Source organism: Oncorhynchus kisutch, linkage group LG28 (assembly GCF_002021735.2).
Source record: "Oncorhynchus kisutch isolate 150728-3 linkage group LG28, Okis_V2, whole genome shotgun sequence".
Classification (NCBI taxonomy): domain Eukaryota; kingdom Metazoa; phylum Chordata; class Actinopteri; order Salmoniformes; family Salmonidae; genus Oncorhynchus; species Oncorhynchus kisutch.
This window is the reverse complement of record NC_034201.2, coordinates 4925389-4938547: the sequence shown is the minus strand read 5'-3', so window position 1 is coordinate 4938547 and position 13159 is coordinate 4925389. Positions and strand designations below refer to the sequence as shown.

Below are 13159 nucleotides of genomic sequence, written 5' to 3'. Positions count from 1 at the left end.
TTGTTGTTATTTTGCAGCGGTCCTCATCTTCCTGGTCATTGTACCTTTCATCAGTGACCGCTTGTTGGTAGATGTGCAATGCATGTTTCTATTGGATATACAGGTAATCACCTTGACAGCGAATATCGGCAGGTTAAAGCATCATTCATACTCATGAATAATTGTCAGATTGCATCATACGAGTTGTCTATGAGAGGGCCTTGAAGCACTGTCACTCACAAAGTGTACAAGATGAAGATTGCCACTATACTGTATTAATCAAAGATCCATACAGTACACCTGTCACATCACAATAGGAAAATTATAATTTTCAAAAGCAGCACTACCACTAGTGTTGCGACAACCACTCACTCTGACATAGAATCACAGTGCACCATCTTTATGGTAAGAAATATCTACCTGCTGTGAATAACAAGTCTGGAAACCTAGCTTCATTCATTTTTCTGAGAATAATCTGTCATATCAGAGGAAGTTAGTATTTAAAATACTGGGACCCCTCATAGCTATTGTTCATGTCAGGCACAGGCTTGCTGAGATATATCAAAACAAATTAAACCCCATGATGAAAAGGTTGGGTGACTAGATAAAAATCAGCCTTTCTCAGGTTCTGATCCCTACTACAATATGTGTTGCTGTTAGCTAATTGGAGGGCACAGACAAATAGAAGCTCATTGGATGGCACATGCACCGCTTGGCAAGAAGTCCTGGGCGTAGGTGCACACAGCTTTGCAGAGGTAGGTCATAGTGCCGTAGCGGCCACTAGGGGCGCTGTCATACAGCAGCCTGCAGATCCCATTGGAGTGATCTTTCTCCAGAAGGGTGTCGTCAGCCCCCAGCACTTTCTGCAGAAGAGGGGAATATGGACACAATGTAAGAATGACATTGCAAAGACAATGTGCTATTTAATGTCCTTTAACATGTGGGGGTTTACAGGAAATGTAACTGAATAGTAAATGTAACTGAATAACAAGCACAATAAACAATGTACAATAAACATGTTCCACTGTGAAAATCAATGCTGAAAGAACAGTGGTCTGTTTCGCCAGCAGAGGTGAGACTACCGTATGGCCACTGACTGACCTGGTCGTGGTAGAACATTTCACTGGCCATGTGGACTATCTTATCTACATGGACGACACTGCCGATGCTCTCCAGCTCCACCTCGGCCAACAGGGTGAGCACCAGTATGGCCTCCACCAGCAACTGGCGGTACTCTGGCTGGGGCACGCGATTCAGCACCGTCTCCACGTGCACTGCAAACTTGATCTCACCGGGGGTCATCTGTGATCAACAACCCCCCCCCCCCCCCAGGGGAGGTGGATAGGAAATAGATAGTGCATCATGTAGTGTGATATTGAACAAATCTGGTTCAGAGGTGAGCATGTGCTTGAATGAGTACAGGAAGGTGAAATCATTTAGATGAAGGAGTAACGTGAAGTTGATGTGGCTCAGCCTGGAGATCTTTTAGGGCGTACCTCTCTTGTGGTTGACGCTGGGAGAATGCACCCCACAATAGATAGACCGTCACACTGAAAAATAAAGTAGGGCAATTACATCTATGAACCAGGTAGAAACAAGTTTCACGGATGCTAATTATACATGTACCAGCTAGAACAAAGTGTTTGGACTACTGTGCAAAGAGTACCAGCACCCGTCGCCCACAGCATCTCACCTTCTGGAGGATGGACCAGACCTTCTGGTAGAAGCCAACAGGGACTCTGTTGAGGGCTCCGTCTAGACGTCTCCTACGTAACCACTGGCCATGGCGGCTGTCTCTCACCGCCATCTTTTCTGTTGCGCTCTGCAACGACTCGATGGATGGGAGTCTGTACCGCTGGAGCACACCAGGGGAAAACTTGCTTTTATTTATTATTAAAATATAGAAAAAAACAAACAACATGATCTGAAGTTAGATGGGGCAGAGTCTTACAAGCATTAGAAACATCAGGCTTCCTGTTAAGGCAAGGGCTGATTTCAAGGTTTTACCTGCTAACCTTACAGTGCCTTGCGAAAGTATTCGGCCCCCTTGAACTTTGCGACCTTTTGCCACATTTCAGGCTTCAAACATAAAGATATAAAACTGTATTTTTTTGTGAAGAATCAACAACAAGTGGGACACAATCATGAAGTGGAACGACATTTATTGGATATTTCAAACTTTTTTAACAAATCAAAAACAGAAAAATTGGGCGTGCAAAATTATTCAGCCCCATTAAGTTAATACTTTGTAGCGCCACCTTTTGCTGCGATTACAGCTGTAAGTCGCTTGGGGTATGTCTCTATCAGTTTTGCACATTGAGAGACTGACATTTTTTCCCATTCCTCCTTGCAAAACAGCTCGAGCTCAGTGAGGTTGGATGGAGAACATTTGTGAACAGCAGTTTTCAGTTCTTTCCACAGATTCTCGATTGGATTCAGGTCTGGACTTTGACTTGGCCATTCTAACACCTGGATATGTTTATTTTTGAACCATTCCATTGTAGATTTTGCTTTATGTTTTAGATCATTGTCTTGTTGGAAGACAAATCTCCGTCCCAGTCTCAGGTCTTTTGCAGACTCCATCAGGTTTTCTTCCAGAATGGTCCTGTATTTGGCTCCATCCATCTTCCCATCAATTTTAACCATCTTCCCTGTCCCTGCTGAATAAAAGCAGGCCCAAACCATGATGCTGCCACCACCATGTTTGACAGTGGGGATGGTTGGTTCAGGGTGATGAGCTGTGTTGCTTTTACGCCAAACATAACGTTTTGCATTGTTGCCAAAAGTTCAATTTTGGTTTCATCTGACCAGAGCACCTTCTTCCACATGTTTGGTGTGTCTCCCAGGTGACTTGTGGCAAACTTTAAATGACACTTTTTATGGATATCTTTAAGAAATGGCTTTCTTCTTGCCACTCTTCCATAAAGGCCAGATTTGTGCAATATATGACTGATTGTTGTCCTATGGACAGAGTCTCCCACCTCAGCTGTAGATCTCTGCAGTTCATCCAGAGTGATCATGGGCCTCTTGGCTGCATCTCTGATCAGTCTTCTCCTTGTATGAGCTGAAAGTTTAGAGGGACGGCCAGGTCTTGGTAGATTTGCAGTGGTCTGATACTCCTTCCATTTCAATATTATCGCTTGCACAGTGCTCCTTGGGATGTTTAAAGCTTGGGAAATCTTTTTGTATCCAAATCTGGCTTAAAACTTCTTCACAACAGTATCTCGGACCTGCCTGGTGTGTTCCTTGTTCTTCATGATGCTCTCTGCGCTTTTAACGGACCTCTGAGACTATCACAGTGCAGGTGCATTTATACAGAGACTTGATTACACACAGGTGGATTGTATTTATCATCATTAGTCATTTAGGTCAACATTGGATCATTCAGATCCAATGGATCATTGTTCTCCTATAGAGCTCCACAAGATGCAGGCCTCCTAATTGTCCCTAGAATTTCTAAGAAAACAGCTGGAGGCAGGGCTTTCTCCTATAGAGCTCCATTTTATGGAATGGTCTGCCTACCCATGTGAGAGACGCAGACTCGGTCTTAACCTTTAAATCTTTACTGAAGACTCATCTCTTCAGTGGGTCATATGATTGAGTGTAGTCTGGCCCAGGAGTGTGAAGGTGAACGGAAAGGCTCTGGAGCAACGAACCGCCTTTGCTGTCTCTGCCTGGCCGGTTCCCCTCTCTCCACTGGGATTCTCTGCCTCTAACCCTATTACAGGGGCTGAGTCACTGCCTTTACTGGTGCTCTTTCATGCCGTCCCTAGCAGGGGTGCATCACTTGAGTGGGTTGAGTCACTAACGTGATCTTCCTGTCTGGGTTGGCGCCCCCACCCTTGGGTTGTGCCGTGGCGGAGATCTTTGTGGGCTATACTCGGCCTTGTCTTAGGATGGTAAGTTGGTGGTTGAAGATATCCCTCTAGTGGTGTGGGGGCTGTGCTTTGGCAAAGTGGGTGGGGTTATAAATCTTCCTGTTTGGCCCTGTTCGGGGGTATCATCGGATGGGGCCACAGTGTCTCCTGACCCCTTCTGTCTCAGCCTCCAGTATTTATGCTGCAGTAGTTTGTGTCGGGGGGCTAGGGTCAGTTTGTTATATCTGGAGTACTTCTCCTGTCTTATCCAGTGTCCTGTGTGAATTTAAGTAGGCTCTCTCTAATTCTCTCTCTCAGAGGACCTGAGCCCTAGGACCATGCCTTAGGACTACCTGGCATGATGACTCCTTGCTGTCCCCAGTCCACCTGACCGTGCTGCTGCTCCAGTTTCAACTGTTCTGTCTGCGGCTATGGAACACTGATCTGTTCACCGGACGTGCTCCCTGTCCCAGACCTGCTGTTTTCAACTCTCTAGAGACAGCAGGAGCGGTAGAGATACTCTTAATGATTGGCTATGAAAAGCCAACTGACATTTACTCCTGAGGTGCTGACTTGCTGCACCCTCGACAACTACTGTGATTATTATTATTTGACCATGCTGGTCATTTATGAACATTTGAACATCCTGGCCATGTTCTGTTATAATCTCCACCCGGCACAGCCAGAAGAGGACTGGCCACCCCTCATAGCCTAGTTCTTCTCTAGGTTTCGGCCTTTGTAGGGAGTTTTTCCTAGCCACCGTGTTTCTACACCTGCATTGCTTGCTGTTTGGGGTTTTAGGCTGGGTTTCTGTACAGCACTTTGAGATATCAGCTGATGTAAGAAGGGCTATATAAATACATTTGATTTGATGATCATTGGGTGTGGATACTGTCGGAAGATGTGGGTCTGAGCAAGTGTGATGTCATCAATGTATATAAATGTTAAGTTGTCTTTTGCTTTTGCTTACGTAAAAAATTCAACCCTGTGATTTGACTCGAAGAGGGCAAGTCCATAAGTGCAGGCGAAGGATATCAAGGATCTGGAAAGATTCTGTATGGAGGAATAATCCAAGATCCCTCCCAACGTGTTCTATCCTCCCAACGTGCCGTCATCCTCGCAAGGGGAGGGTGCTGGAGTATTGAAAACAAAATCTCTTTCCCTGAGCAATTGTATTAGTATAAAATAATATATATAATTTTTTACATACAATATTTGTATTGTATAATTTAGTATTTTTTTGCGCATCTTTCTAAAGGGTACGCAATCATCTGGGACCTGGCATCTACTGCCATACCCCGTTCAAAGGCACTTAAACATTCACCCTCTGAATGGCACACGTGCACAATTCATGTCGCAATGGTCTCACGGCATCTACACTGATTTGAAGTGGATTGAACAGGTGACATCAGTAAGGGATGTCACGGAAAGAGCAGGTGTTCCTAATGTTTTGTACACTCCGTGTATATGCACACGTGTACATGTGCATGCTCAATCTCTACTTTCTGTACTCACTGACCCAAGCCACTCACCCCTGATTCAATGTTTTCGATGTCAAGGGAATGCACGGATAAGGACTGCAAAAAACACAAGGTAAAAAGGCAAATCGATCAGTGGGCACATTAGTACGTCTTCAATGGTATGTCTGTATTGATTACATAGATCACCATGCAGTTGGAGGCTGTTGGATCTCTGTCATGTTTACTGTTTCTGTATGCAGTCATACATAACACAGTATAGTGTCCTCACCAGCTTCCTCACTTTACTCTGATGTTTGCTCCCGCCCACACTCTTAGAGTTAGGCGAAATATCCTGGATGGCAATGGAGTCTGTACCTGTTGCACCCGAACGCACTGCAAATATACAGTGGGAACAATTATCCACTTAAAATAAAGAACACCACAGACAAAATGGCTACTTGACAAAATACAAGTAAGATGAAACGGAGAAAACGTACGTGCTGGTTTTTGAGCAGCTCTCCAGTAAGCTACTAATATCAACAATGATCGAAGCCATTGTCACTCACCACTCTTCATCAGCCCAAACTCTTTCCCACTGAGAATGTGGTGCAGGAGGTTCTTTAGCTCTGAAGGGCTCATGTTCATCAGGCACTCCGTGGCCTCCTCGCCTGGAACACGCACAGAGAATACACACTTATTTCTACATGTTCCCTCCTCTGACCTTACATCTCAAAGAGACACATCACATATAAATGATAGAAATGGTTGCTTTAAAAATGTGCCCGACTGTCTGCAAACGTCTAATGTAGTGATGGCATCGTATACTGTATAACATAATGGAAGGAACCATCACTAAAATCAATCTGAAGGTTGTAACATCTGACCCTAGCATTAGTGCTATGTCAGCGCACCAGAGCAGTTGAGAGACTGGGCCAGCTCAGTAGCCATGACCTGGATGATCAGTCCGATCCTGAGACGGAACATCTCACTGAAGAGTTTTGGCTGGGTGCGGATACACATTGCCAGGAACACCATAATCTCCTGCAGCGGGAACACAAACACCAGCTTACAGCACGTTGAGGCACAAATCAATACTTAACATACCGCTGGGACTAGTAGTAACCATTACATTCAGAATTATAATTTGAATATCTGAGCCACGGGCGTTCATATCGTCCTTACCTGAGTGAGAATGGCGATGGTCAGATTATTTTCACTGGCCACATCAATTAGCTTTGCCAGCTTGTCAGGGGGCATGGGGCTATGTGGATACAATGACAACATCACTCACAAAGCAGAGCTTGTTTCTGTCTTGTCTCCATTTGGTCTCTTTCTAAAAATATATGCTGAATACTGTCATGAGGGTGCCAGGTGTGTGAAGGATTGAGGACGGTGAGCTCACGCTGAAATGGTCTTCTCCCTTGGCTCGGGGGGGAGACCCACTGTCAGGTGCTTCTGGTGGGCCAGCAGATCTGAACAGGCCTATCAACAAAGCAAAAAAAACACCTAAAAGTTCAGAGGTCAAAAAAACATTGGAATGGTATATCTGATCACCTGAGACGTGGCACTACCTTCCTGTCATTTAAGAACTTTGGATTTGATCAACCATGTATGTTGGCTAACCTAAATAACAGTGCATGAATCAAAATGAGTAAGGATGATAAACCGTTATGAATGGATTTGAAATGTGTCTGTGGTTCTGCGGCTAATTTCCGACACTGAGTTCAAGTGTAACCAGTCCTATCAATGGTGTGGTGTGACAGTGAGATGGGCAGTGAGTGGATAGATACCTCATCCAGCTCCTCCACTTTCTTCCGGAGCATGCCAGAGATCATGCGGACGAGGCCCCAGTGTTTCAGGTTCCCAGCCTTGTCGTACAGACTGCTCAGCAGCCGTCTAACAGTGGAGCCTTTACCGTGCAGCTTAGTGTCCCAGTCCATACCCCTGACACACACAGACAAACACAAATCAGCCCATCTCTACAAAATCTACCTAGCTAGTATGAACCAGCAAAACCAACCACTCATTGGGTATAGGGAATTTGTGGTTTAGAATGGGTCCTTACTTGTCTTTGAAGAAAATGTAGAGGATGTCGGCCTGATCCTGAAGGTTCTGGGTCTGCTTCAGCACCTGCACCAGGGCCTGGTAGTCTATAGCTCCAGTCGTGTCCCTGGGCAGATTCATCTGGGCTGGAGGTGTGGCATTGGAGCCCTGGGAGACAGAGACACGGTGCACAACTCAGTGTTGTGTGGATACAACATCATACTGGTTAACAATCCGCAGACATGACATTCACAAGGTACAATGCCATACCCTGCCATCCACATCCACCAGGTGGAGGTTTGGCTGACGGGAGCGAAACAGTTTGGTTGGGAGGTACATGTGCACGTCTGTGGAGGGAGAGGTCAGAGGAACATTGTCATGATACCCAGATGGTGACCGTGTGTGTGTCTGTGTCTGTGTCTGTGTCTGTCTGTGTGTGTGTGTGTGTGTGTGTGTGTGTGTGTGTGTGTGTGTGTGTGTGTGTGTGTGTGTGTGTGTGTGTGTGTGTGTGTGTGTGTGCGTGTGCGTGTGTGCGTGTGTTTGTGCGTGTGCGTGTGCGTGTGTGCGTGTGCGTGTGTGTGCGTGTGTGCGTGTGCGTGTGTGTGGTTTATCTGAAATACATTTCAAGAAAATAACAACAACAAAAAGGTCCTCCACAAAACGACAGATGGTAAAGAGTAGAAGAGTAGAAGAGTAGAAGAGTAGAAGAGTAGAAGGCACGCGGCTCACTGTGGATGTCGAGCTCCCGTGCTTTGTGCACCAGTGAGACCATCTCACAGGTCTTTCTGGCCAACGCCCGGAAGCGGTTCAGACCGCCTTTATGGGAGCTGATCTTTTCGCTGTGTTTCGGTATAGACAGCAACTGGTCCAGATACTGAGCCAGGTCATCCACCTCTGAAAAGAGTGGGACACACGCGCACGCACAGGTAAATGATCTTTCAAGGAATCTATAAGCATGCTTACAAAATGAGCGACACGTGCAGCCAGCCAGTACACTGTCAGTTAGCTGACTTGTTATCAGTCAGCTACGAAGACTCCAGTAATATACAGAAGAAATGTCAAATGTAAGAAAAAAAGGTCACAGACAATCAGGAATTCAGTTTCCTTTACGAGATGGTAGGGAGATTTTAAGATGGTTAGTTGTGTGGGAATTGACAACAGGGTAAGGTTACAATCAAAACAGGCGTTGTTGTTGTTGTATTGACAAGGGTTTACGGCAATGTGAAAATAGGTAAACCTATTTTTTTCAGACATTTCTTTTGCTAGAGATGAACTTTAGGATCTTGCGAAGTTTTGCCTGAGACAAAAGTCATTTTCCTAGGCTTTACCCACACTAGCCCATCTCCCTAACATCATTACACTATCAGGCCATGCACAGCTTCAACAGCATTGTAACCACACAGACACTGTTGTCATGGTGACCACTGTAGTCACCACCCTGCTCACCATCGTCCATGAAGGACAGTTGAGAGCAACAGGAAGTATTCATGAACTTGGACAGTTTCCCTGTCTGAACCCTGCATGAGGAGAGGAAGAGCAACCAACGTCATTAGGTGTGCTTGCTGAAAGCAAGACAATTACTCTTATTATTATTTGCTTTCCGCTGCCACGTGTAGTGCCAAAACTATAAAAGCTACCAACACCAAAACAACATTAAAGTGTGCAGGCTGACTGTCTTCAGTGTGCTTGAAAACAACTTTTTGATGCTACTTACAGTTTTCACACGACAACCATATTTGCATAACTCTCAATGGATTTCAATGTTCATTGGTTCGAATCGTAAAAATTCCGGTCGTAACTGGTCTTTAACCGTTTAAGCTACAAACGCCATTCAAACTTGAAAACTGGAATAGGGTGCTTGTATTCAGATTTGTATGTATACTTCTTGAACTATAACCATTTTACATTTGCATAAAAGCTCCATAGGCTTCAATGGAAAATATTTTGATTTGCCGGCGTCGTGTCCACATTTACCATTGAAGTCTATGGAGCTTTTATGCAAATGTAAAATGGTTATAGTTCAAAAAGTATACATACAGTAGTATCAACACACTTTTGACAAGCAATGTAAGTTGTTTAAGTCTGCATATTTTAGAATTGGTTTAGTGTTTTTAACCGTAAACAGTTCAAGAACAATGTTAAAATGTGCTGAATTAATCCCAATTGATTGCTTGTCAAAATCATTTTTATACTGATTATACTTTTTCATCTACAACCATTTTATATTAGTATAAACTCTCCATAGGCTACAATAGGATGGATTTGGATTTTCCCCTGCTCTTGAACCATTTATGCTGCATACTCCAAACCAACATATTGACCCAATTTATATTGCTTATCAAAGTATTGTTGATATTATTTGTGCTTTTTAAACTATATCCATTCAACACTTGCGTAAAAGCTCCGTAGGTAAATGTTAGATTCGCCACTGCTCTTGATCCGTTTCAACGACAAACACCAACCCAATGTTGAAATGTGCAGACCGACTCAACTTAGATTGCTCAACTACAGCTTTTTGCTTTAACTCACACTTCATAACCTATAAAGCTTGTTGCGTCGCCATTTATTTCAATGGCGGAATAAAGTCTAAACTGAAATCATGTCCACAGAACTATCAGAATAATTCAAACTAAAACGTTGTTCAGAGTACTCACTCTAGCCGACTATACTAGCTCACTATAATAACTCCACACTTACCAACCACCCTAAAATAACTCACTATAACATACACATAGCCTACGAAAGCCCTATTACTACTAATCCCTACACCACTACTTTCTGCCGTCACTAACGCTGTTTCACAACCATTAAATACCTCCAGACCACACATTTCCCTTTAGGAAATGTCCTTTTCTGGTTTTGACACTGACGTTGATCATTCTAATAGGCCAGTCGGTGGAACTCAATCCCACGATCTAATTAGCCATTCTTCTATCAGGAACACCTCACCTTGCTCCACCGTAGTAACCATCCTGCAGTTTTCTCAGAACGGCTAGTACTGCAGGGTCCAGCTCTTTGTGGTCATCAGCTGAAATAGAGTTCCAGAGAGTGGATTGTCAGGAGGACGTTACGTACGGTATACTATTTGATTAGGCTGCAGAGTCATGATGGGGCGTGGTCAGGTCAAATGACTTACTGAGCATATTGGATGAGATGGGGAAGGAGACCGTGGGACAGCCGGTAATTCTCCAGCGGGAAGCCAGGTAGGAAAGGTCATTGCGCAGCATCTCCAATATCATGTGGTTGTCCAACGCCAAGTAGAATTCCTGATGATCAATGAACTGGACATAACAAGAGAGACAGGGAGATGTCCGTGTTGAGTGTAATCAACAGCTGGTAGCTAACACACAACATGTCCTGACAGGGCTTCATCTCACCTGAGGGGTGAAGGAGAAGACAGTGTCACGGATGATGTAGAATTTTGATGTCCCCAGAGTGCCAATGCGTCTGTATGGTCTTCCAGTGAGGCCCAGTCTCTGGTTGCGACCTGCATGGCCAACAGTATGAATAGTTTTTGGGACAATCATGGCATACATTTATATTTCTAAATCTGGCTTACACATCGCATAAATGGGCTCTTAAAGCCAAGGAGTCAAATTAACATCATAAACAACAAAAGCTATTAGCACAAGCATTAGGCTGTATCTTTATCCTTTTAGTTCATCTCTAGGTGTAGTGTTCAGTTCACCTAGCCTTGCATAGATGTGGCTCAACACCCTGGAGGGTTGGACTCTGATAGGATGGATGTCCTCCAAGGTATCAGCATCTATCCCTTGTTTCATCAACAGATGTTTGATGTGGTCCGTCCCAGCTAAGATGGACACTGAAAGCAAATCAGACAAGAACACTTCAATTTTGTCTAGTTTGAAGGAACCTCAAGAGCTAAAGGAGTCTCTAGTGTATGATATAAGTCATTTTTAAAACAATTAACACCAAGAGAATGTATTATTTCAATCACTGTAGCAGATTTATGAGACTCAGTTAGGCACAATCTCTTCCAAATGGCATCTTTTGTACTGCAATTTATCACAGTCACCTACTGTACACATGAATACAAATATGTGTATTCTCCTGCTGAGGTCAATATCTTCTCTTCTTCCAGACTGCCTGATGTAATCATCTTACCTTGAACCACAACATCAGGCTTGGATACAGTGGACAACCGTCTGTTCAGAGGATCAATCTCTCCTGGGGCTAAAAAACCCTAAAAAAAAGGACATGGAAATCAACTGAGAATTTGTCAGTTTCCATTGTATACATTTATCCGAAATAACCAAATACTCTCCCTTCTGGCTTTTGGGAAAAAATCCATAGTGCTATTTCAAAATGTATGTAGCAAGGTAAGCGAGCCTGAATAAAATTAACAAACTTGCAAACAAGGAAAAACATAGTAGGACTATCCGTACCAAACTTGAACGTATATTTCCAGGCACTAGCATTTCACCCCAATCAAAATGGCATGCTCATACTCCAATATTTCACAATAAGACCTGGTTGGAGCCCCCCTTGGGTTCGTGCTGTGGGGAAGATCTTCGTGGGCTATACTCCGCCTTGTCTCAGGATGGTAAGTTGGTGGTTGAAGATATCTCTCTAGTGGTGTGGGGGCTGTGCTTTGGCAAAGTGGGTGGGCTTATATCTTGCCTGGTTGGCCCTGTCTGGGTATAGTCGGACGGCGTCACAGTGTCTCCCGACTCCTCATGTCTCAGACGCCAATAATTATGCTGCAATAGTTTGTGTCAGGGGGCTAGGGTCAGTCTGTTATATCTGGAGTATTTCTCCTGTCTTATCCGGTGTCCTGTGTGAATTTAAGTAGGCTCCCTCTAATTCTCTCTCTTTCTCTCGGAGGACCTGAGCCCTTGGACCATGCCTCGGGACTACATGGCCCGACTCCTTGAGGTCCCCAGTCCACCTGGTCGTGCTGCTGCTCCATTTACAACTGTTCTGCCTGCGGCTATGGAGCCCTGACCTGTTCACTGGACGTGCTGCCTTGTCCCAGACTTGTTGTTTTCGACTCCCTCTCTCTACACCGCACCTGCTGTCTCTAACTCTGAATGATCGGCTATAAAAAGCCAACTGACATTTACTGCTGAGGTGCTGCCCTGTTGCACCCTCTACAACCACTGCGATTACTTTTATTTGACCATGCTGGTCATCTATGAAGGTTAGAACATCTTGGCCATGTACTGTTATAGCCAAAAGAGAACTGGTCAATCCTCAGAGCCTGGTTCCTCTCTAGGTTTCTTCCTAGGTTCCTGCCTTTCTAGGGAGTTTTTCCTAGCCACCGTGATTCTACATCTGCAGTGCTTGCTGTTTGAGATTTTAGGCTGGGTTTGTGTATAGCACTTTGTGACATCGGCTGATGTCAAAAGGGCTTAATAAATACATTTTCCAAATGTGGAATATGTACCCTTACCGATATCATGGACAGTAATGGCTTGAGAAAATTCCAAGATTTGCAAGACACAAACACATTACCAGGCAAATTCTTTTTCCTGTATTTACAACTTAGATATCAGCTATGCTGGGCTATGGAGTCCCTTGGGAAACCCAACTACCGAATAGGCTTTATAAATAAATGATCAAAAAATACATTAACATTTGTTCACAGACTGTATTTAACAGCAAGGAAACATTTTACGATGAGATTGGCCCCAACTGTTCACTTTGTCCCCTAAATAAGGTAGGCACATTCCTCCATATGAGTGACCTGCAGTTGAATGCTTCTGGGGCAAAGTTATTAAATTATTTTTGAAGTGTATGAATATAAATATTCAATGCTTTGCATCTATTATGTTACTTAACAATGATAGCTTCTTGAAT

At 44.1% G+C, this 13159-nt stretch overlaps 1 protein-coding gene across 1 annotated transcript in view; it reads right to left on the bottom strand.

Annotated features, from left to right (window-relative positions):
• Positions 1-232: 232 nt before the first annotated feature.
• Positions 233-13159, bottom strand: part of LOC109883598 (phosphorylase b kinase regulatory subunit alpha, skeletal muscle isoform) — a 28214-nt gene continuing 15287 nt past the window's right edge. Inside the window, exons 13-32 of the mRNA XM_020475628.2 lie at positions 11465-11543; positions 11028-11162; positions 10717-10826; positions 10476-10620; positions 10289-10367; positions 8786-8856; positions 8069-8233; positions 7610-7686; positions 7362-7507; positions 7087-7240; positions 6699-6778; positions 6479-6557; positions 6208-6337; positions 5863-5964; positions 5586-5689; positions 5369-5413; positions 1673-1834; positions 1476-1529; positions 1081-1281; positions 233-842 (exon numbers count right to left, since the gene is read on the bottom strand). Coding sequence (XP_020331217.1) covers positions 669-842; positions 1081-1281; positions 1476-1529; positions 1673-1834; positions 5369-5413; positions 5586-5689; positions 5863-5964; positions 6208-6337; positions 6479-6557; positions 6699-6778; positions 7087-7240; positions 7362-7507; positions 7610-7686; positions 8069-8233; positions 8786-8856; positions 10289-10367; positions 10476-10620; positions 10717-10826; positions 11028-11162; positions 11465-11543 — 2292 coding nt within the window. The 3' untranslated portion in view covers positions 233-668. The remainder of the gene's footprint in view (positions 843-1080; positions 1282-1475; positions 1530-1672; positions 1835-5368; positions 5414-5585; positions 5690-5862; positions 5965-6207; positions 6338-6478; positions 6558-6698; positions 6779-7086; positions 7241-7361; positions 7508-7609; positions 7687-8068; positions 8234-8785; positions 8857-10288; positions 10368-10475; positions 10621-10716; positions 10827-11027; positions 11163-11464; positions 11544-13159) is intronic.